Here is a 23,444-nt window from a genome sequence, read left to right on the forward strand (position 1 = left end):
TTGCAGTGGATTTTTCATTCCTGTCTGGGTTTAGCAAATAATACATTCCCAGTGTCTTTACTGAAAGGATGATGTCAGTTAGCAAAATTATTGGCAAAAAAAAATTAGTGGCAAAAAAAAAATTAGTTTCCAGAATGCTAAGATTGAGTAATATAAAATAAATTATCAAGTTTTATGTTCTAAATTAGTAACACTAGGGGACAGTTAGATGGCACAGTGGATAGAACACTAATCCTGGACACAGGATTACCTGAATTCAAATCTGGCCTGAGACACTTAATATTTACTAGCTGTGTGACCCAGGACAAGTCACTTAATCGTAATTCTCTCAAAAAGAAAAGAAAAGGAAAGGAAGGGAAAAAATTAGTAACATTAACATTACATTTTAAAAATAATTTTATATACATGTGAGTCTCGCTTCACTTCTATGAAATGAATAATAATACTACAGGTTTTGTTATTACTGTTTCACAGATTACAAAATTGGCTCAGAGAGGTTAAATAACGAATAGTTAAATATTCAAACCAGATTACCCTGACTTCAAGTCTAGCTTGATATTCACTATGCCAGTCTGTACCCTCTAAATTAAGGTGATCTGTTCAAACTCTTTATTATCACATATTTCTTTCTTTTTTTTTTTTTTTTTTTAGAGTAAGTAAATGTTGAAGGTATACTGTCATCTCACATAAGTAAATAAATTGGAAGGAGGCTGAGCAAGAAATAATATAATTATAGTAACTTGCTCCCCTTATATTATGATTTTGTAGTTAAAAGCCTTGTTTTCTACAGAAAAGAAAGCAAAAAGCTTTACAAGATTCACTTTGCTTTTGCCTAAATTTGAAAGCAAGGGTGCCTTAATGTAAGAAGATTATTAGGGAAACTAGGCTTCACTTTCATGTTGATTAATTTGTGTGATGTTTCCCTTCCCTTACCCCACCTAAGTTGAACCTCTTCCATATGACTAAAGAAAACAATTAAAAAATATGCTTTGATGACAGCATATCTAGTGGATTATCCAATGTTCTTGGGTTACTAGTTCCCTTCCTTTCTGACCTATGGGTGAAAGTATTTTATTTATTAAATCTTCTCTAGACTTTTCACTGGCTTTTTTTCGGTTACTCAAAATTTAGTTTCCTTTTAATGATGTTTTCTTTACATTTTTGTTGTTCTTGTGTACATTGTTCTTTTGGCTTTGATTATTTTGACCTGAATCATTTTATACAGATCTTCTCATAGTTATCAAAATTCCTTATTGGCCATTTCCTTAACATTTGTATAGCAGTCTTATTATTTTTTTTAAGCCATTCTCCAATTCATGGCTATCATCTTTGTTTCCATTTTTTGCAACCACCAGGAGTGCTGCTATGAATATTTTGATATGTATTGTTTAGTTATTTTAAAAGAGCAATTAAAAAACAAAAGAGATTGACATGCATAGTGAAATACCTTAGAATCAGGAAGACCTGGAGTCCAGACCCTGCCTCTGATGCATAATAGCTGTGTGACCATTGATCATAAATATCATTTAAATTCTCAATGTCCCAAGGAACATCCCAAGACTACAATTTATCAGATAGATTACAGATCTCCATTAGAAGGGATAGTTTCCTCTTTGAAAATTCAGAAAATAAATATAAAGAAAAAAATAAGACTACCTTAAATTTTTGGATGGAGAAATCCAAAATTTCCTTTATCAAAACCTGAAGAAAAACTTAAGTATTTAATTTTTAAAGGTTTTTCATCTTTTAAAGTAAGATAATTGACAATTTTTCAGTTTTAATTTAATTTCAAAATTAAGATCCAGTGAAAATTGGAAAGAGCTGCTTTATAACATTACTTTACTCTTGGTGTAGGACTCTTATTTATTGCTGAGTCATTTTTCAGTATTGTCTGATTCTTCATGACCCCATATGTGGTTATCTTGTAAAAGATACTGGGGTGTTTAACCATAATCTTTATCTAGCTCCTTTTAGAGGTGAGGAAACTGAGGCAAACAGGATGAAGTGACTTGCTCAGGATCACACAGCTGGAAAGGATCTGTAGTCACATGTTTAAACCCAGGTCTTCCTGAATTCCAAGCCTGGCACAATCTACTATGATACCTAGCTATTCTTGGGCTCTAATTATGGAGTTATGTATATATGGATGTATATTATCCCCTTTTAAGGAAAATGCACAGTGTGACAGTGTGAAAAGAACACCAGCCTAGAAGACCTAGAAGTTAATTTTAGCTTTAACTCTTTAATTCTTGTAATGATATTGATTCTGCCCACCTCCCAGGAAATTTTTGTGATAATTTTTTCCTTTGATTAGGATTGATATAGAGACATTAGTGTATCTCCAAAGACTGAAAAAAATGGCTATTTATTAGAATCTTTGGTTTCCTTTAAAGCATGGTCCAAGTTGCCACCACTTATAGGAAATACCTCTCTTTCTCTCTCTCTCTCTCTCTCTCTCTCTCTCTCTCTCTCTCTCTCTCTCTCTCTCTCTCCCTCTCTCTCTCTCTCATCTATCTATCTTCCCTGAGTTGAATGTAGGGTCCACAAGGGCAAGGACTGTTTGATCTTTGTATTTTGTATCCCAAGCACAATGCCTTGCACAGAGAAGCCAAAAAATACTTATTGGATTGAATGGAAGCTTTTTGAGCCCACAGGAATTTTCTGGGGGCCAAAAAAGACCGAAAGGATTTTGTAAATTTTAAAGCATTATACAAAGATGTATCGTAGAATTTCCAAGATGCAGTATAGAAGAGAGAAAAAAAGATAAATTTTAAGTTTGGAATTCAGCTTAACGAGAATTTATTAAATGCCTATTCTATTATATAAGATGTCAGGATGAAAAATGAAGACCCTCACAGACGTTACATTTTTTTTGGAGGATCCAGTCTGTAAGTAGATAAGTAACATAAGATAATTTGAGACAGCAAACAAGCACTAAGAATCCCAAATTATGAGAAAAGACTTCTTTGGGACAGGTTAGTGCCTGAACTGAATTATGGCAAGGGAGTGGGGGGTGGGAAGCTTCAAAGCAGTACTCAGTGCATTCCAGGGAGTAAGGAACAGTTCATACAAAGGCACAGAGACAAGAAATAGAATGCTAGGTTTGGGAAACAACAGACAAACTGGAGGAATAATCTCTATAAGGCACAAGATTGAGATTTAGAATGTTGACTTTAGGGGAACAGCAAGAAGACTGGTTTCATTGGAACCTAGAATGAGTATAAAGGGGAACCATGGAGAAAAGGAAGTCTGTAAAGGGTGATTGGATCCAGGTTGCAAAGGAGTTTCTATGTGAATCTGAAGGTAGTGGGGTGCCCACTGAAAATTCATGAGTAGGGGAATGAATGATATATACATTAGAAAGATTATTTTGTTAGCATGAAGGTTCAAGGAAAGAAATAGAAACAGGGAGACCAAAAGAAATGTATCAGAAGCCAGTGACATTAGTCTAGTGCAGAGGGAGGTATTTTACTGAGGCCTGAACTAGAGTTGTGACTGTGAAGGGGAAGAATTGTGATTTGAAATGTGAGAGATCTCATGGAGGAAAAACCAACATCTTAGAATTGGTTAAATATGATGACAAAGAAAGGAGAAAGAGCCAAAGACAATTCTGAATTTGTGAACTGGGGAGACTAGAAAAATGGTGGTGCACTTAACAGAAAGAAAAAAATAGGGGAGTTTAGGGAGAAGAGTTTCATTTTGGATATACCCAGTTTGTGATGCATATGGGACATCTAGGTAGAAGTGGCCAATAGACAGTTGGTGGGCTGGCAGTGGAGAGAAAGATTAGAGCTTCACATATAGATTTGTAGAGTTATCTGCTTTAAGATGATAGTTGAATCTACAGGAGCTGATTCCTTAGAGAAAGAAGGGAAGGAAAGAGGGCTCAGGGCCAAGCCTTGAAGGGAACATCTAGGGTTTAAGGTGTAGGAGGGGAGTCAGGTCAACTTTGACAAAAGTTAAAGAAGGAGTGAGAGGATAGCTTATCAGGGTCAAAAGCAGCATAGAGATACCAACTCTTCAACCAACTAGCTGTGTGGCTTACAACAGTTTTATTTCTCTGGACCTCATTTAATTCATCCATAAAATGGAGGGTGTTGAACTAAATGATCTCCAAAGTTACTTTCAACTATTAATTATAGAAATGTTATCTTTCCTGTGTTTAGGGATTTTGTTTAAAGATTTCACTAATTAGTAAGCATTTATATAACATTTAAGTTACTGTGCAATGTCTAATAATTATAAAATTACAAAAGCAAATGCAGATCTCTAGGTAACTGTCAGTCATCTTTGACCTCTTTTTGTCTCTCATTGTCTGACCAATCTGTCACTAGGTTAGGTTGATTCTTCCTTCCCATAGTCTCTTACATTTCTTCTTTTCTATTTTTGCCACTGCCGTTATCCCTATTTTAGGTTTATACATTAGATCTAGAAGAAGTTCTAAAGCTCATTTAGTCCAATCTTATTTTACAGATTTAAAAAAAAACAAACTCAAGAGTGGTAAGGTGATTTGCCCATGATCACACAGGTAGCAAGTAGTAGAACTAGGATGCAAATAGTAGATATTCCCACTCCCAATCCAAGATTCTTTTCAGTGAACCAGTTTCCTCTCATCTCATACCTACCTTCTGAAATACCTTACAATAATTCTCTAAATAGTTTCCTTGCATCCTGACCTTTCTCTTCTCCAATCCATCCTGCATTTGACTTTCAAAATATTTAAAGAATTTGTCATTTTTAGAGTATTAGTTCATTCCTTCCATGAAGACCAGAGTTTAACACTTTTTAAGCCCCTTGAGTATGGCAGGCTCTATGCTAAATTCTAAAATTCCTTTTCACTTTAGTGTAAAGAGTCTTCATAAATTGTTGTGGTTAAAAAAAAAAATTCATCAGTCATTGTTAGGTGATAGATAATTGACTGGCGCCTCTGATCCTAAATAGGTTGGTCCTCAGATAACAGAAAGTATTGTTGGAACCATACAAAAGGCTCTTAATACAATTTCTTTTCCAGTGGCTTATTGTAAGTTCTTATGCATAATGGATATAAGTTCTTGCAGGTTGTAACAAGGTAGAAAAGTTTTGAGAAAAAGACTTTCAAAATCTTCTTAAAACAATGTTTTAAATTATGTAATCCTACTCCCTAACGCACACTGTCTCCCTATTATTGCCCGTTAAATCAAAGTTTAGCAACTCAACCAGGCAAGGAAAATGTTCCCACTTTATTTATTCTAATCTTAATCTCTAGTCATGTAATGGGCTGAAGCTCGAGTTGATGCACTGAGGTCCCAAGCAGGTGAGGTTAAATAGTAATTGGACCATACTCTATTAATATATATGCTTGGAGAAAGAATGACCCCCGTCCATTCTTTGTGCAAGTCCTGATGTGTTGTATAGGAGATGATGATTTTGGTGGGTGGAGGCAGAGAGGTGGAGGGAGAAGCGGAAGAGAAGGCTGGCTGGTATCTTGTCACAGCTGCTCACATTGCTATCACGATCCCCCTTCACCTCTGATCCCCCCCTTCACCTCCGATCCTTCTTCACCTCCACAAAGAATAAAGATCGAAGATTTTCCCCTAACCTGAATTTCTGACTCCAGCTGATTTTAAATACACAGTCATCACACAGTTATACCCTACATCATATAATTTTGTCCCAGTAAATCTAGTCCTTGACATGTAACCTGCTCATTTCTGTCATTGCTTAAAATGATCTCCATTCCATTCTTTATCTCCTACTATTTTTCCACCTATACAAGTTTCACATGTCTTTCAAGGCCCAACTCAGTTTCATCACCTTTCTAAATCTTCCTCAACCATACCTTCCTCAACCATGCCTTTTCCTTCCTTTGATTTATTGGACATGTCCTCCCACTCTTTTGCATTCTGGTGGAGTATAGGATTATAAAAGAAACCAATTAGGTTGAAATATAGTTATCAAAATATATTTTTTTTAATTCATAGAGTCTAAGGGTCTATACCATACAAACCTCTTAATTATTATTTTGAAAGCTGGGTAGTTCATGTATATATTCTTGCCACTCTAATTAAACTGTAAGCTACGTTAAGGAGGAGAGATTCTCATCTATGTATCTTCTACAACTCCTGTTTCAGTGTTGGCCCATTATAAGCTTTTATTACATACTTCTTGACTTGACCCCATTGAGCATACCCTAGTTCAGGGTTTTGTCCAATACTGTGAAAGAGTATGACAGGTGAAAACAACAAACCCTACCACCTCCACTCCCCTCAAAAAACTTACTAAAATCCCATAGCAATGATAAAAGCTCAGCCTTTTTTCAAGCTCTGCTCTTTAGCATGAAAAGAGGAAGAATAAATCCTCTATGGATATTTCTGTGAAAAATCCAAGATTTTTCTTATGTTCCTTTTAGCTCCTTTAGTGGCTAGAAATTCAGCTCCTTCATATGATGCCTGACTCTGGAGAGTTAAGCATGGTAATTTAAAAAAAAAAAAAAAAAAGACTGAAGCTCCAGCATGTGGGAGTGCTAATCCAGCCCTGAGAGCATAGTAGCTGCCAGTGTCCCCAAGGACATAGTGATATTCTTGCCTTTGATATTTGCTGAAGAAAGTTGAAAGGAAAGGAGTTTCTTGGAGAGAAACGTTATTAGGTAAACATTGAGCTTCCAAGATCATCTAAATGCTAAACATACATGTATGTGATCATGTAACAAAATTAAAATTTAGATCTGTCACATAGTTCTCATGTTCACTTTTGCCTTTGGCAAATTTTGTTGCAAGAGAAGTTTTTCTCTCTAATCTCAAAAGTTTCTTAGCTTTTAATTGTTTTTTTTTTTTTTTCTTCAAAGATATGATCACTTGAGGAAGAATATTTCTATTTGGGCCAGCAAATTTCTATCTTTCAAGGACATTACTATGTTTAGATATACACGAATGGTCAGAGTTGTTGTTTACATGTTAATTTGACATTTTTTGCTCATAAGATTTAGCTACTTTGAGGGACTCCAGATATATGTGATATGCCTTCATTTGGAAAGCTCCCTGTGTGGTGAATAATGAATTTGCTTGGTGAGTGACCTAGGTGCCTTGTTGTCTGTAACATGATCTTTCCCAGAGGTACATCTGGAACTTGGCCTTCTGGAAGGCCCCAAAATAGACTAGTCACTGAAGGAAGAACTTCATAAGAGGACACGAAGGGGATCCCAGTCATTCTTAACCTGGACAGAGTTTGTTAGCATCAGTAAGGCACAAAGAGTCTTCGGCTCCTAACCACTTCTATGTTCTTTCTGTTTTGTTTGAGGGCATTTTATTCTGTTCTCAACTTCTATTGTTGATCCTGGCTTGAATTTATTTTTCAACAGCCAGCTTCTATATTGGTGCAGAGATTGTTGTTACATACCTCTTTGACTCATCTTTAGTCTTTCTCATTAGTAAACTGAGTAAATCTATGGGACACCTGAAAAATTGAATATGGTGTGGTGGATCTGAATTAAACCCAAAAGATCTGGGTCAAATCCTGCTTTAAATACTTACTAGCTGTGTGACCATAGAAAAGTTATTTAATCTTTAAAATGAAGTATTTGGACTCGATGTCCCCAGATTCATCTCTAAATCTATGAATTGTCTTGAAGTAATTTATTTCTATAATTTGGTATTCTTACACATGTTTAATCACCAGTCCTGCAAGACTGATCAACTCTGCTGGGTCTCAGATACTCAGCACGACACACACCTATGTGCTTGATGTGCTCTCTCCCCATTATGTCACCCAAAGTAGACTTGACTGACATCAACCCAAGACTCATCCTGCTTTCTCTCTGTTATGATGCTATAACATTTGACCAAACAGCAGCCTCTATAGGGAAGAAAGGAAGTGTGAGGAGACAGGAAAATGTTACAGAGGTGGTTGTTTTTAATATAATTTTTTTTTAAACATTCAACATATATCAATTAATTAAAAGATACTGGACATTAGGGAGACAAAAACAAGAAGAAAGATCCTTCCCTCAAAAGAGGAATGACCATTGAGAGAATAATTTAGAAACAGCAAAGGAACAAAGGTGATCATGGCTCCCTCCCCAGTAGTCAGGTGAGATACTAGTGGCGTGGGCTTTTTTTTTTTTTTTTTTTTTTTAATAATGGTCATTAAAAGTTGATTGTCCAAAAAACATTTCCACTTTGTGCTTAAGGGATCAAGAAGTTCTCTTTGGCTCCGAAGACTTGAATAGCTGCATGCTTTCTATATTTTATTTGGTTGTCATTCATTTCCATCCCCCATTTCTTTGTTTGTTTCTGCCTCCTTTTGTTTTAGGAAAATCAGTCATCAGCCAACGGCCCATCTGAGGAGAGTCTTAAACCACCTCCCACAAGGGAGGGCACCTCAGTGTATCCACAACTTCGTGCTGGCTACATACCCATTCCAGTTATCCACGAAGGATCTGAAAACCGGCAGCAGCACCCGTTCTATCAGCAGCCTGGGATGCATCGAGTGAAAGCAAAGACCTCTCTGAGAGCTCAGTCACCTCTAAGGTCCTTTTCTCCATCAGAATCCCCACTCAGAAGCTCATCTGAATCTACCCAGCCAGAAAAAAAGAGTGGAAAGTCAAAAGCAGCAGCCCAGGCTCCAGCATCTCAAGGACTTGAGGTAACTGGGTGTGTTTTACAGGAGAGCGGCCTAACTACTGTTCAGTGCCCTTTGAGACTCTCTTAGTTCATTTGATTACTCAGTAGGCATATAATTCAGATTTCCTGGACTTTTCCGACTTATAATGTATAATGGATTATTTGGGTGTCCTCATTGGTCACTAAGCCACTCAAGAAAGTTGGCTTTTTTCCCCAAATATATATACATACATGTGTGTGTGTGTGTGTGTGTGTGTGTGTGTGTGTATAGTTTTGACAAAAGATACTTTGCAGCATTTATTCAAAGCAGCCTAAAATAGACATGCCCTGGAAAATGTGTATCAGCACTACTGTTTTAATAATCTCTTGAAGCTGTTTCATCCAGTAATATAATAGCTGATATTTATATAGTGCTGCATTTTTTTTCTTGATATCTAGCATACAGCCTTGGCTAATAACTGAATGAATGAGATCAATAAATATTTATTAAGTGCCTAGTTTGTGCTGAGCCCTGGTGATACAAAAAGAGGCAAAAGCAGTCCCTGTCCTCAAGGAGTTTATGTTCTAATAGGGCAGACATTATTATTGCAAAGTTAGTTATATATAGGATAAATAAATAATTTACAAAGAGAGGGCATTGGAATTAAGGATTGGGGGAGGTTTCTATATATAGTGATTTAAAATGCTATGTTATTATATATTTAATTCTCACAACAACCTTGTGAGGTAGGCATTCTAGATATTATCCACATTTCACAGATGAGAAAATTGAGTCTTACAAAGTCTTATATGATTTATGGAAAGATTTTGTGGACACATATAAAATAATAAGTATGAGAGGCAGAATTTTAACATAGGTATTTTTTGATCTGTAAACCTTTTCCTTTCCAGAGAGCCATTACAAAAATATAAAGTGAATCATCTTTTTTACTTTTGTGACTTTCAGAGATCCCAGTCTCCAGACTCCTCCTCCTCCTCCTCCTCCAGTCTGCCTCCATCCACTCTCAGGAGCTCCAAAGCCTGCCACCATCTTCCTCGAGGCTATATCCCTATCCCTGTGATACATGAGCAGAATCACCCCCGACATCCATCACAGGCTTACCATCAGGGCCATCATCAGGCCCAGAAGACTCACTATCCAGCTTCCCAGGGGGTTCATGCGGATGATCGGGAAACCAGGCCTTCCCATGCACAGTCCCCATACAAAGTCGTTACCAGGGGCTCATCCAGCCGGGAAGCATCTCCATGCAGAGCTAATGCATCTGTGCTTTCCTCCTCTCCTGCCCGAGTGCACACCATCATGGAAAGCCCCGAGGTAGGGAGACTTCTAGACCAAAGCCCATTTTATCTTTATAGTTCTTTGATCTTTTTAGTTAGTATCATTTTCACCCAGTTAGTTTTTCATCATTTCTGGAGGAAATCAATTTATGCCTTTCACATGAAGCAATTAATTGGAATTCACTATTAGAAAAGACTCTTGAATTTATAGAGTCCCAAATTCCATATTCTTCCTCTTCCCCTAATTTTACACAGGAACCAACTCAAAAGTCTGAGAGGAGGTTCCATGGCTTTTCCTAGGCTGGATAGAGTAGCAAGTAGCAGAACTACTTTTGAACCATCTGTGCTAGAAAATGTAAATTTAAACTCAGTTACAATGATTTTAAATCTAGTATCCTTTCCATTTTGGCACATGAGGAGGCAGCTCTGTGGTGTGTTGGATAAACAGCTAAACTTGAAGTCAGAAAGATCCTAACACCAAATCTGGCCTCAAACATTTAGTAGCTGTGAGAACCCCATGCAAGGCACTAAACTCTATCAGGCTCAGTGCCCTCATTGGGAAGTAGGGATAATAAAATAGCTCCTACCTTCCAGGACTGTTGGTGAAGATCAAAGCAGCTCAGATATATGTAAATCATTTTGCAAACCATATATTGTGCTTGATAAATGTTAGCTACATTATTGTATTACTGTCCTCTCCTTTGGGCTGTCTGCAGAAATGCAGTCTGAGAATTAAGGTTCCTTTTCACATCTTGTGCTTTGACTTATACTTGTTCCAAGCTGATTTCTTTTGGACCTGATCTAATTTCATAGGTTCCTAGGAGATTAGCTATGGTAAAATGCAGAAAGCATGGAATCAAAGAATCAAGAAACTGGGGTCCAGCATCTGCTACTTATTAACTTTTTTCATACTATTGGAATATTGGGGAGAAAAGTTTGACCAGTCCCTTCTAAGTTCTCCCACTTCAAAGTAACAAAACCCTCAGAACATATACAGATCAACCCTTTCTCCAAAATTTAGAAAAATACTAAGCAACTTTTAGAGAATTTACAAGAATTGATTTCTCTGCCCTAGCCATTAATTCACTCACATTCTTATCAAGTCTAAACTCCCTGCCAATTTTTTATGACAAGTCATTTCCTACCTTGGGCTGTAAAATGAGGGGGTTGGATTAAAATTATTGGATGATTCCCTGAGGTTATCTCTTACTCCTATGATTTTTTTTCTGCTTTTTTAGTTAAGCTTTTGTTGGCCTTTGGTGATAATTTGCCAAGGGACTTAAGATTAAGTTGCAGATAGGGGTCCCCTGAATGATATCATGGGATGAGATGAATTTGGATAAGAGATTGATGCCTTATCAGCTTTGCTTTTATAGGAAAGATTAGATTGTCTGTAAAATAGCATTTCTTATTGAAAACTAAAGCAATGAGGGAGTGTAAAGGAGGCCACAATGGGAATAAAAACAGGAAGTGTTTGGGATCCTACCTTAGCCACTAAACAGCCTGGAAAAGTCACAGAACTACTCTTAGCTTTAGTTTCTTCCTCTTTACCATAGGAATAGGAGATAGTACCAATCATCCAGGGTTGTTGTAGTAGCAAGTAAAATTAAGGTATGTGAAGTGTTTTGTAGATTTTAATATAAATAGTAGCTATTATTACTGTTTTTATCTAATATGTCTAGTGCCACTTGGAGCTGCCAGCACACTAGCAGCAGATGCCATATATTTCTGCTAACCCAGAAGTCCTTGAAGTTACCTCTTGTGCTTCTTACACAAATGACATGTCCTGTTTTGCTCAAAACAGCCATGCTCCTTAAAAAAAGAATCCTGTTTTTGTAGAATGGTGATAGCTTCCTCCTGTAGGCCTTGGGTTAACAGAAAAACAATTTTATTATAGAAAAACTTTTTGCATATTTATTTTCCTTTGACAACTTAAGAGGGCTTTTTCTCCCCTTCCCTAGTCCTTGTAACCTTGGTATGAGAATACTTTGGCATCATCATACAGATTTGAGGGACATTGTGATACAGGAACTTGAAGCACCTCCTCCATTCAGTCTATAGAGATAACTTGCTAGAACTGGTTTTTTATGGAATCTTAAAAGCTCACATTTATGAAGCGTTTTAAGGTCTGCAAAGTCCTTTCTATAGATGACCTTATATTTTACCAACAATCCTCTGAAATGTGGGAGCTGATATCATCTCCATTTTAATTGGCAGCAGAATTTAAATGACTTGTCCATGGTCTCCTGGCTAATTAGCATCTGAGATAGATTTAAAACCCAGGACTTCCTGAATCCAAATTCAACATTGTGTCCACTGTCTCCTGCTCTTTGCTTATGCGATGTTAGGGGAAAAAAAAATAGGCACTTCATGATTTTAAATTGTTACCATGATATGTTGCTAACATTTGATTAATCCATCCCTCTATCAACCAACAAGCAACTTATTGGGTACACTCTTGTTTCCCAACTCTGTCCAAGTAAAAGGCAAGCTCTCATTCCCTTCCCACATGTGCCTGCCTGACAGTGCAGTTGTGTAGAGCAGTCTCATCTACCTTGTATAAGAGAAAGATACCTTATAGGCTTTGTTCAGAGCAGGGAGAGGTCTGTGTAGCTTTGGTGCAGAGTTGGATGAGTCTCCTTAAGTAAAACTCACTTACCCTAACTGGACTTGATTCTGGGCTTTACTGCTGGAAGAAGCAGTTTTGGAGATGTTCTTTTTCAACCCTTTATTTATGAATACATTGAGGGCTAGAGGAAGGATTTCTGTGTTGGCATCTAAGTGAATAGGAGGTGCATTTTAGAGCATCTTTTCATATTTCTTTCATGCACAGATGATATAAGAAGCAATGGAACTTGTGCAATGTCTCATACTAAACTTTTATCTTTCTATATGCACTCAGAAAATCAATGCAAACACACTGAATAACAAGATTAAAAATAGCTCACATTTGTAATGAAAGCTTTAAGTTTTCCAAGTACTTTACATATATTCTGTTATCTCATTTGATCCTCACAGCAAAACTTTCTTATAAGGTAGTTGCTATTATTATCCCTATTTTATAGTTTAATAAACTGAGGTTAGAGGAGGTTTAGTGACTTACCTAAGACCAACAATAAATGACTAAGGCATAATTTGAACTCACGGCTTTCTGACTCTAAGTCCAAAGGATCCACTATGCATTGTACTACCTAACTGGCCATGGTTGTTGCTTATGCTTGTGTCTGGCCCAGTTATCCAGACTGGGTAGTATATTATTATTAGAGCTGGAAGGAGCCTTAGAGGTCATCACATTCCAAGTCTCTCATTTATATAGGAAGTAGTCAAGGCAGGATTTGAACTCGGATCTTCCCAACTCTAAACTTAACTACGGCACTTAGTTCCCTGCAGTTAGTTTATCTTCTTGTCTCTGGCTATCTTGAAACAGGGCTCTTGTTCCCTTCTCATTCCCTGCTTTTCTCTGACGCTTGGCTCTTAAGGGCTTAAATATCATAATCATTCTTTCAAAAAACAAAGTGTCCTAGGGAGAAACAATCCCCGATCAATCAGAAGTGACCAAAAAAAAAAAAAGGAATAGAGTCTTTCATAAATGAAATCTTAGAAGAAAACACTCTGACCAGAAACTTATATGTACCAAAATTATTGATGAGCTGAAAACAATACAGGCTAAAGAGATCAAAAAACTCCATCCCTCCCCTCCCATCCTCTACACACAACCCACTCCTACCCCCTCCTACCTCACCTCCCCCCTTTACCTCCCCCACATACAAAACCAAATCATTCCTACCTATGGCTGGCATCCTACATTGATCTAATTAACTTGATAAATGATCTATATTTCACTTTGTCTTATGCAGCCCAAACTTGTTTTTAAGACACATTTTCTAATATTTTCAGTTTTGAAAATATCCATGCATCTACTTATCTTCTGAAAATTGTCACTCTTAGTTAACCTAGTCTCCAGTTTTTAAAAGTATATTTGTCTTCTCCAGGTTTCTCCTCAACAGCCAGGGGTCCACCAAGAGTCAACCCCAGTACCCCAACCTGAAAACGACGTGGAAAGTAAGTCAAGCCCTGCTGAACCAGATCTGTCTTCAGGCTACATCCCAATTCAAGTTATTCACAAGGAAGCTGATTCTAAATCAGTTTCCCAGAAGCCTCCACCTCCTCCTGAGAAGGTTGAAGTGAAGGTCTCTTCTGCTCCAGCTCCCACTCCCTCTCCCATTCCTGATCCTTCTGCCCCTAGCTCCTCCAAGATTGTAGATGCAGAAGAGAGGCCAACCTCCCCCATTCCTTCCTCTCCTGAACTAGCACCACAGAAGCCAGCTGATGTGGAAGCAGTCCCCAAACATCCTGGTGTGATGAAAGTGGAAGCAATTCTGGAGAAAGTCCAAGGGCTCGAAGAGGCTGTGAATTCATTTGAAGGAAAGAAGACAGACAAAAAATATTTGATGATTGAAGAGTATTTGACCAAAGAGCTTCTGGCCTTGGATTCAGTGGACCCTGAAGGATGCGCTGATGTGCGTCAGGCCAGGAGGGATGGTGTAAGAAAGGTCCAGCAGATTTTGGAAAAACTTGAACAGAAAGCTGAAGATGTCCCAGGTCAAGTTCAAGTTTATGAACTCCAACTGAGCTCCCAAGACAATGTGAAGCCCCCGCAGGAAACCGTGGCACCCCCTACCACCACAACAACCAAAAGTAAGAAGACAAGGCATGAAAAGAGCAGAAGGGAACCCAAAACGGAGGCACAGCCCAAAACCAAAGAGATAGCAGACCCCAGTACAAGCACAAACACATCGCGTAATCCAGCAGAACCATAGCCACCTACCTGTTCTAAATAAAAAACTAACTTGGACTCGGGAACTTGACCCTGTGTGCTTAAAGAAATTTTAAGTTGCATGCATTTCAGGAATTTTGCAGTCATTGGTTAATAATAAACATAGCAGCTTGCAGGGGTGGGGGGGACACAGTAACAGCTTGGGTCAGGGTAGAAATAGTAAGGATAAGCACAGATAGAATCTAAACACCGAAAAGGCTAGAATGAAAATGACGCTTTTCTTCTGTATTCTTCTCTTGTATAAAGAAGCTGCTTGTTTCAAAGGTTAGGCCCATACTTGAGTCATTCTAGTGCCCTCTGTGTACAAGGGCATGCAATGTTAATCCATGTGCGGATTGTCTTCTCATGTTGCTTCCTTACCTAAAGGGAGCTAGGGGGAGAAATCACTATACCACCACTCAAGAATAACCAACTTTAACTTTCAGCAAGATGATTTTTTTTCCTTCTTCTTTTCACCATTGGACACTTTAAGTCTTGACAGCAGAAAGTGTATAAGAAATCATAGTGTTATTTATATGTGTGGATAACTTTCAGTGCTCAATTTTAAGGATGGAAAATAAACCAAGAATAATTATAATAACCAGATATGTTCATTGTGATTTCTGAAGCCCTGGTTCCTGATCCATATCTGAAGTAAGTCTTATTTACAAGTCTGGGTTTGAGGTACATTTTTGCATTGACACTCTGACATGACTCATTGCAACTGAAAGAGAAGAATGAAATACTGTGACATGCATGCCAGCATCCCTTTTGGAAACTGCCAAACAGATTCATTTGAGAACTTCAGTGAGGCATTCTTAGCTGCCTCAGGCTTCAGGGTATACTAAGTACCCTGAGTCTTCTAGCCCCTTTTAGATAATGCAGGGTGGGGTAAAGTAATTCAGTCTGCATTTCCAGAGAAAATGGGCAAGACTTTCAGGAGCCCAGAGTATAGGGATTCATTTTCTGGGGCAACTAGAACCACAAAATCAGTCTGGGATTTCACTGTTTCTCCCTAAAGGTAGGCTATTTACAATAACATTCTGGGTCACTAAGGTGGGGTTGGCAGAGAAAGTCTGAAATACTGATAAGATTATAATACTTCCTGAGGTAAGCAAGGAAGGGTCTGATAAGGAAGAGTCCAGTCCCACCCCTGTGGAGATTTTGGGTAACCCCATCTTAATGTATCCAATCAGAAAGCCAAGTTATGATATCAAACTCCCTTGGTTCCCCTGTAAATCTGTCCATGGCCTAAGCCTTCTTTGCAGCATTCCTTTTGATTTAGCCTGCTACTGCATCCTTATTTTTCCTTTCATCCTCTTCTCCCATGCCTCATGATGTCTTTCACCATGCTATATCTAACAAATTCTTTTAAGGTGCTAAATCCTTTTTAGAATTTAGTGGCATGATCCCAGCTCATGGTGTATTCCTTTTTTTCTAATAAATTAGAAAAATTCCCCTGAGGAACTTGTCTTTTCCACTGTTGATTGTTAAAATCCCTTTCCTTATTAACTGTATGTTTTTTTAAATCATATTTACCACTCTTTCTGCCTATTTTACCTCATCATTTTGTCCATAACCTCTTTCTTGTAAATAAACCTACTTTTTGGCAAAGGAGATAGCCTTTGTGAATTCTTCACATGTGAGTTACTACCGAACCCCAACATTTGGTGCCAGTTATTCTTCTCAGCCTCATTGGTGTGCCTATATAAATCTCATCACCTAGAAACAATTTTGTTTCTAAAGACAGGATTTAGACACACCCAGAACCTTGGGTTCCTTAGATTCTAGGTCCTGCCTCTGACCAAAGATTTTCATTTCTCTATTTACCAAAGAACAAATCTACCAGGGATTCCACCGCAGTAAGGAGGCCCAGAGTTGTCATATAAAGTAAGTCAATAACTTTGAACCTTTTATTCCCCATATTTTTGCATTTTCTTCTCTTTGTGTTTGAATGCCTTCACTTTTTTCTCCTTTAGAATTACCTAGATAGGTTAAGTTCTGAAAGGGTAAAGGTAGATTAAGCTCTGAAAGGGTAAAGGTAGGGACAGCAAGAAGGGAAGCAGAGGATTTGGGGTTAGCTAGTGTGTTAATAAATTTTTAGAAATTGTAGCATCATCTAGGTCTTCTAGCTTGAATTCTATAATCTTATGATCCCTTATCTTATACATAAAGAAATTGACAGCACATCAAAGCAAAGTGACTTCTAAGATCATACATAATCACTGACAGAACCCATGCCAAGAACATTGATAATGGGTTTGGCTCTCACACTTTTTGTACTATAGCATGCTGCTCCTCTGTAAACCTGTTTCAATGTTATATGATGCTTCATGTGTTAAAAAATATATAAGTAGTAGAGAAAAGAACAGTTCAAGAAAATATCTAAATGCATAAAAATTCTTACATGACTGACTAGTTCAGAATCTTGTTAAATGTCTTGTTAGATGCATTTAAGCAGTCACTCAAAATGACTGTTTATGGGGGGGGAGTGTATCCACATATATTCTGATTTATATTGGTAATTTTTTTTTCCCCTTGAGTGTTCTGACTCACTTTAGAACAGCAAACCAGTAGAGAAGAGAGGTATTAAGCAAACCTTAAGCCTATCCAAAATCTTGCGTAGAGAAGGAACATGACTACAGAAAAAATCTAGCCATGGTAGAGACTTTTACTGTAAACAAAATAAGTGTTCAAGTTGAAAATGAGGTTTTTTTGGTACAAGCACTGGTAACCTCTACAGGCTGTTTTGCTCCAAAGCTTATGTTCTGAGTATCATTGTTGACTCCGTTTTAATATTGGAATTAGCAGTACACAATCCTATGTCACCAGTTTGCTACTCTTAGCTTTGTGAACAACACTGGAGTCATTCTGACGTTGATCTGCCAACATAATTCTAGTATGAACTCATCTGGGTACCACATTCTGGCTGTGGGATTGCATTTCTGCTTCAAGCACGTTGCCACTGCTGATATAAAAGAGGAGTACATCCTTTACACAGCAGAAACCGAAGATGACTTGTAATAAACAGAATCACTAGGAGACTTAATCCGGGCAAAGAATATGTACAGAACTCTCTGTGTCTTTGGACTGTTGTTAGATAGCTGAGTTAGAATTCAATTTGGCATCTTCTGGTGGTCCCTAGGTTCTAGATGGTATAGTGGCAATGAAAGTCCCTATCCTTCACATACCCTATACTGGAACCAGAATAAACCACTTGTGCCCTGAATATATCCTTTACTTAGTTGTTTCTTTATCCGTTATGCCATTTCCTATTCTTGGAATTGCCTATCCTCTTATCTTAGACTTCTGAAAAATCCTTTAAGCAACACATCATGCCATATCTTCTATGAAGTGATTTTTTTTCCCTCAGAAATTAATCCTTCCCTCAGAAATCTCAAATCATTTTTCTTTGTTCAATCTACTCCATATTCTATTTGTGAACATGTCCCCCAAGGACTTAGTAAGATTGAATTAGCAGGCAATCCCTCAACTGCAAGGTTTCAGTTAGGGTGAAGAGACTTCATTGTTTCCTAGGAAACAAATGGACAGTGGTAGTAGCAAAAGAACTCCCATTAGAATTTTCATTTCCACTTTTAACAGATTGTATGATTTCTGACACAGTCACACCTTGAAAGGGAGTAAATCACTCAAGAGGTGCTACAAAGGACTCACTTAATCTATGCTGGTTGAAGAACTTGATCCCAGCCCCACAAGTAATTTCAGGAAAAGACTTGTCCCATGGAATATACCCACAAACAGGGAAATATCTGGAATGTTTTGCAGGTAGCTTAGTGCCCCCTGTAGTGAAGTCCTGCCTATCATCTCTGTCCCGCAATCACTGTATCAGACTGCCCATATAGTATGATGAAAACAGGTCTTCAAGTGCCAGTCGTGGAAGACCTCCTCTTGGATTATATGGTAATCCCACTGAAAGCAGGTCCAACAGAGAACTGGTAGTTTGCTGGGAGCTATTAGTTGCATTTGCTGTCTTCCTACTCTTAGATTCAGGTGCATTTTTTCTGTGCAGTGCTAACTTTCTTCTTCGATCCCTTTTCCTAAATCTTTTATTCAGTCATTAACTATCAACCATCTGCTTTCTTGTAGGCACTGGGCATTTAGCTAGGGATACAAAAACAGGCCTCAAACAATCCCTGCTTTCAAGGAGCTCATGATCTAATGTATTCACTGATTTTACCTTTCTCTACCTTTACGTGTAAGTTAACTTAAATTTGTCATGTCTCAAACAGCACTCATTACAGACACTTCCTAGCAGACTGCCATCATGGATGCTACCAAAATTCTCCCATCACTGGCCCAAGACCTTGGAGTTGTCTTTGAGTCTTTCTCTTTTCTTCTCTGTATTCAATTTATTACAAAAACTGCCCCTCCAAAATACTTCTTCACATTCTTACATATAAAACAATACAAGCAGATGTATATAAAGTGATACAGAGCAGAGACAAAAGAACAATATACACAATGACTACAATTAAATAAAATGTACATGGAGAGAACAAAACTCAATTCAGTTACAAAACATCAATATTAACACTTTGCTATCAAAGGTAAAGACAACTTCTTGACAGTGTGCTTCATTGGAAAGATCATTGGATTGATAAAAGGAAGAGACCTTTGAAGTCATCCAGTCTATCCCCTCTCTCATATTTATTGTTGAGAAAGCTGAAATCCAGAGACATTGAGTGCCTTGCCTACAATCTCAGGTAACAAGTGGTAGAGTGGAGATTTGAACCCAGTTCCTCTGACTTCAGATTTATTGCCCTCTCCACTGTATCCTGTCTCCCATAAAATTTAAACTCTTGGACAAGTCGTGTAAACTGGACTTCGGTTTCCTCATTCATAGACTTCTTCCAGGTCTAGATTTGCTATCCTTTCTATGAACAATTTTTGGATTATTTTCAAAAAAGATACTTTATTGGGAGATGGAGTGGGAAGTTATTTTAGTTTTTTTAGGAAGTATCTGTTGTCAGAACAAAATGTAACACATTTTTTAAATATAAAAAAGGGTTAAGGCATTTTCTGTTTGTGACCCACAAATGCTTCTTTGGACTCGGATTTGATTGGTAACAGTAGTTAGCTATTTCTCAGGAGATGGAGCAGAGAGCATAGTCATGTATGGTCTCATCCCACATTCCTATAAGCCACTGTGTGAATGTGGGTGATTTGTCTACTCTTCTGTAACATTATACAAATGTAACCATACTCCAATGAGTGGAATCCAGAGTGGAAGTTATTTTAGGCTGTGCAGGAGGCTGGTGGGAAAATGCTGGAACATGTTCTGAGTCACTTAGTCAAATACCTTTCTTTCCACTTTACAGTAGTGAAAACAAATAACAAAAACAAAATCCTTGAAGGAAAAAGCTTTCCCCCTTGGAATTTGTTGTTGGAAAGAATGTAACTTATTTTTTCGACATTTTTTCTCCACCAAAGATCTTCTTGGCTTTATTACTGGTCTGAAATGTTTTTGAAATACTAGCATCCTTTTCCTTGTCTCTTTCCTACTCTTCCTGAAAATTCTTTCCTTTCTATTTTATTCTTGTTCTCAACCAATTGTCAACCAATATCTTGATCATGTGATTTTCAGCTACTTCTATCTTTCCAAGCTTCAATCTTTCCTTTTACTGGTTCCTTCCCAGTTGCTCAAAAGGATATCCAATTCTTTCATTGTTAAAGGAAAAAAAAAAAGTCATTACCTTAACTTCTCAAACAATTGTCCTATACCTCTCTTCCATTTTCTAGCCAAATGCCTAGAAGAAAAGATATCTCCACTTGTCCCTACTCATGCATTTCCTTTCACTCATTTTTTCTTTTTTTCCTTCCTCTTTACCTTTTTTATTAAAGCTTTTTTATTTTCAAAACAGATGCATAGATAATTTTCAACATTCACCCTTGCAAAACCTTGTTACAATTTTTTCCTTCCCTTCCCCTTTACCCTCTTCCCTAGATGGCAAGTAATCCAATATATGTTAACTCTGTGCAATTCTTCTATACATATTTTCACAATTTCCATGCTGCACAAGAAAAATCAGATCCAAAAAAATGAGAAAGAAAACAAAATGAAGCAAACAATAAAAAGAGTGAAAATACTGTATTGCTTCCACTCATTTTTCAATTCTTTGTAAATTTTTTCCAACTTCATCACTAAACTGAAACTGTTCTCTTCAATTAACAAACATTTATGAAATGGTTACTATGTGCTGGGCACTAGAGATATAAAGACCAAAAAAAAAAAAAAAAAAGGCAAAACAGATTCTACCCTCAAGGAACCTGCATCCTATTGGGAGAAAGAAAGCATATACATATGGAGGAATATGTAAGGTACATAATAAAGCAGATAAAAGATAATTTAGTGGGGAAGACATTAGAAGCTGGGGCAAGAGATAAGATGGGGATCAGCTAGGTGGTTCAGGGGCAGCTCTGTAGTGCAGTGGATAGAGCACCAGCCCTGAAGTCAGAAGGATCTGAGTTCAAATGTGGCCTCAGGCAGTTAACACTTCCTAGCTGTGTGACCCTGGGCAAGTCACTTAACCCCAATCGCCTCAGGGAGCGGGGGTGGGGTGGGGGGAGGGGGGAGGGTAGGATGGAGAGGATCACAGAATTCTGGATTTAGAGTTGAAAGAGACCTTAGAGGTCATTGAGTCCAACTCCTTTGGTTTAAAATTTAGGAACTGAGGCCTGGAGTGGTGCTTGCCTAGAATCATAGAAGTAATAAATGTTTGAGACAGGAGTCAAATCCAGCTCCTTCTCCACTTTACCACGTTTTTGTTTCTCAGAAAGTGGTGCTTGAGTTAAGTCTCAAAGGAAGCTGAGAACTCCAAGAAGCTGAGGTGCAGGGAAAGGGCATTCTAGGTCTATGAGAAAACCAGCACACAGAAGAGAGGATTTAGGCTGGTACAAGTGGACCTTAGAGTTAGCCCAAGACTGGAAAGGTAGGAAGAGGCCATATTGTAAGAAGCCTGATGGAAGTTTGCCATTGATCTTACCAGTACTAGGGAGCACTCTGGTAAGAGGTGATGAGGGCTTGAGCTAGTGTAGTTGCTATATGAATGGGGAGAGATTCATACAAGAGATGTTATCAAGCCAGAAGTGACAAAAACTGGCAACTGACTGCATCCATGGGGAGAATGAGTGAAGAGTTGAACAAGGTCTAGCACCTACACAGCAAAACTAGGTGACTAGAAAGATGATAAGAGGGAAGTTTGGAAGAGATGAGTTTGGCGGGAGTTCTGTTTTGGATATGTTGAGTTTGAAATAATTGTGGAACATCAAGTTTGAAATATCTAGATGGCAGTTTGTGATTTGGGACTGGAGCTCAAGAGGGGAGGTTAGGGATGAAAAAATAGACTTGAGCATCATTCATAAACATAGAGATAATAGTTGAATCCATGGGAGCAGATGATGAGATCACTAAGTAAAGAAGAGAAGAAAAGGAGCCACAGTAGAACCTTGGGGTACATCCATAGTTAGTGAGCATGATATAGATGATGGGCCAGCAAAGGAAGCAAGAAGGGATAGTTAGAAAGGTGAAGAACCAAGAGGGAACCTTGTCATGAAAACCTAGTGAAGGGAGAGTATCCAGGAGGAGCGAGTGGTCAGCAGTATCAGTGCTCCAGAAAGGCCAAGAAGAATAAGGACTGAGAAAATTGCCATTCCACTTCGCAATGGAAAGTTTATAGGTGACTTTGGAGAAAATAATTTCAAATAAGTAATGATTATAATAATAGTTAGCATGTATTTTGTAATTTAAGGTTTGGAAATCACTTTATAATATCTCTTTGTTTCTAAAAATAAACATTATCTTTCAATGAAAGAGAAAATTATTTCTTTTTGTCTTCACAAAATCCCTGGTAGCTGGAGCTGATTGCTACTAATTATCCTGATTTTACACATGAGGAAATTCAGTGACTTGTCCAAAGTTGAATAGCTAGTAAGTGTCTGAAGCTGGATTTCAATACAGGACTTCCTAACACCAGGGTCAGCTCTCTAGCCACTGTACCACCAGACTGCCTCATAACGAAATTAAAAGCCAAATTGCAGCAGATTAAGGAGACAGTGAAAGGATAGGAAATAGAAGGACCAAAAAAATCTAGCTCCAGCCTGTCTTTCCAGACAGTCAGACCTGTCTCTCCCATCTGTCTAAATCCGTCTAGTTGTCTTCCCTCCCAAATGACATCCCACTGACTGGCTGTACCCCACACGCCTGGCATTCCCTCTTTACCTCTGCCTTTCAGAATTCTTAATTTCCTTTAAGAGTCAGCTCAGCTCCCATCCTGTAAATGAAGTGTCTCCTGATTCCCACTCCCCAATTGCTGTGCCCTTCTTCTTCCCAGTCTTCTTGTGCTTATTTTCTTTATCCCTATACAAGTACAGGTTTCTCTTAATAAGAGCTTTGAGGAAAGAGATGGTTTCCTCTTGTGTCCTTGTCTAGCACCTACACAGCAGCCAGCACATAGTAAGTTGTTTTTCAGTCATGTCTGACTCTTCATGATGTCATTTGGAGGGTTTCTTGGCAAGGATCCTGGAGAGGTTTGCCATTCCCTTCTCCAGTTCTTTTTACAATGAGGAACTGAGGCAAACAGGGTTAAGTAATAAGGTATAAGGACTAAACTTGTCCTACCTATGATAAAAGAGACTGAGGCAGAGCTTTGAGCCAATGGCACTTTGTTAAAGCATCCATGGCCCCTGCCCTAAAGCGGACTTCAGATCTTCCTCATGACCTGAGATGCTCCTCT

At 38.1% G+C, this 23,444-nt stretch overlaps 1 protein-coding gene across 1 annotated transcript in view; it reads left to right on the top strand.

Moving 5' to 3' along the window:
* BAG3 (BAG cochaperone 3) overlaps nt 1-15,297 on the top strand; it is a 28,828-nt gene extending 13,531 nt beyond the window's left edge. Inside the window, exons 2-4 of the mRNA XM_003755320.4 lie at nt 8,287-8,619; nt 9,544-9,912; nt 13,868-15,297. Coding sequence (XP_003755368.1) covers nt 8,287-8,619; nt 9,544-9,912; nt 13,868-14,695 — 1,530 coding nt within the window. The 3' untranslated portion in view covers nt 14,696-15,297. The remainder of the gene's footprint in view (nt 1-8,286; nt 8,620-9,543; nt 9,913-13,867) is intronic.
* The last annotated feature ends 8,147 nt before the right edge of the window (nt 15,298-23,444 follow it).

The sequence above is a fragment of the Sarcophilus harrisii genome, chromosome 2, assembly GCF_902635505.1.
Source record: "Sarcophilus harrisii chromosome 2, mSarHar1.11, whole genome shotgun sequence".
In the NCBI taxonomy this organism is placed as follows: domain Eukaryota; kingdom Metazoa; phylum Chordata; class Mammalia; order Dasyuromorphia; family Dasyuridae; genus Sarcophilus; species Sarcophilus harrisii.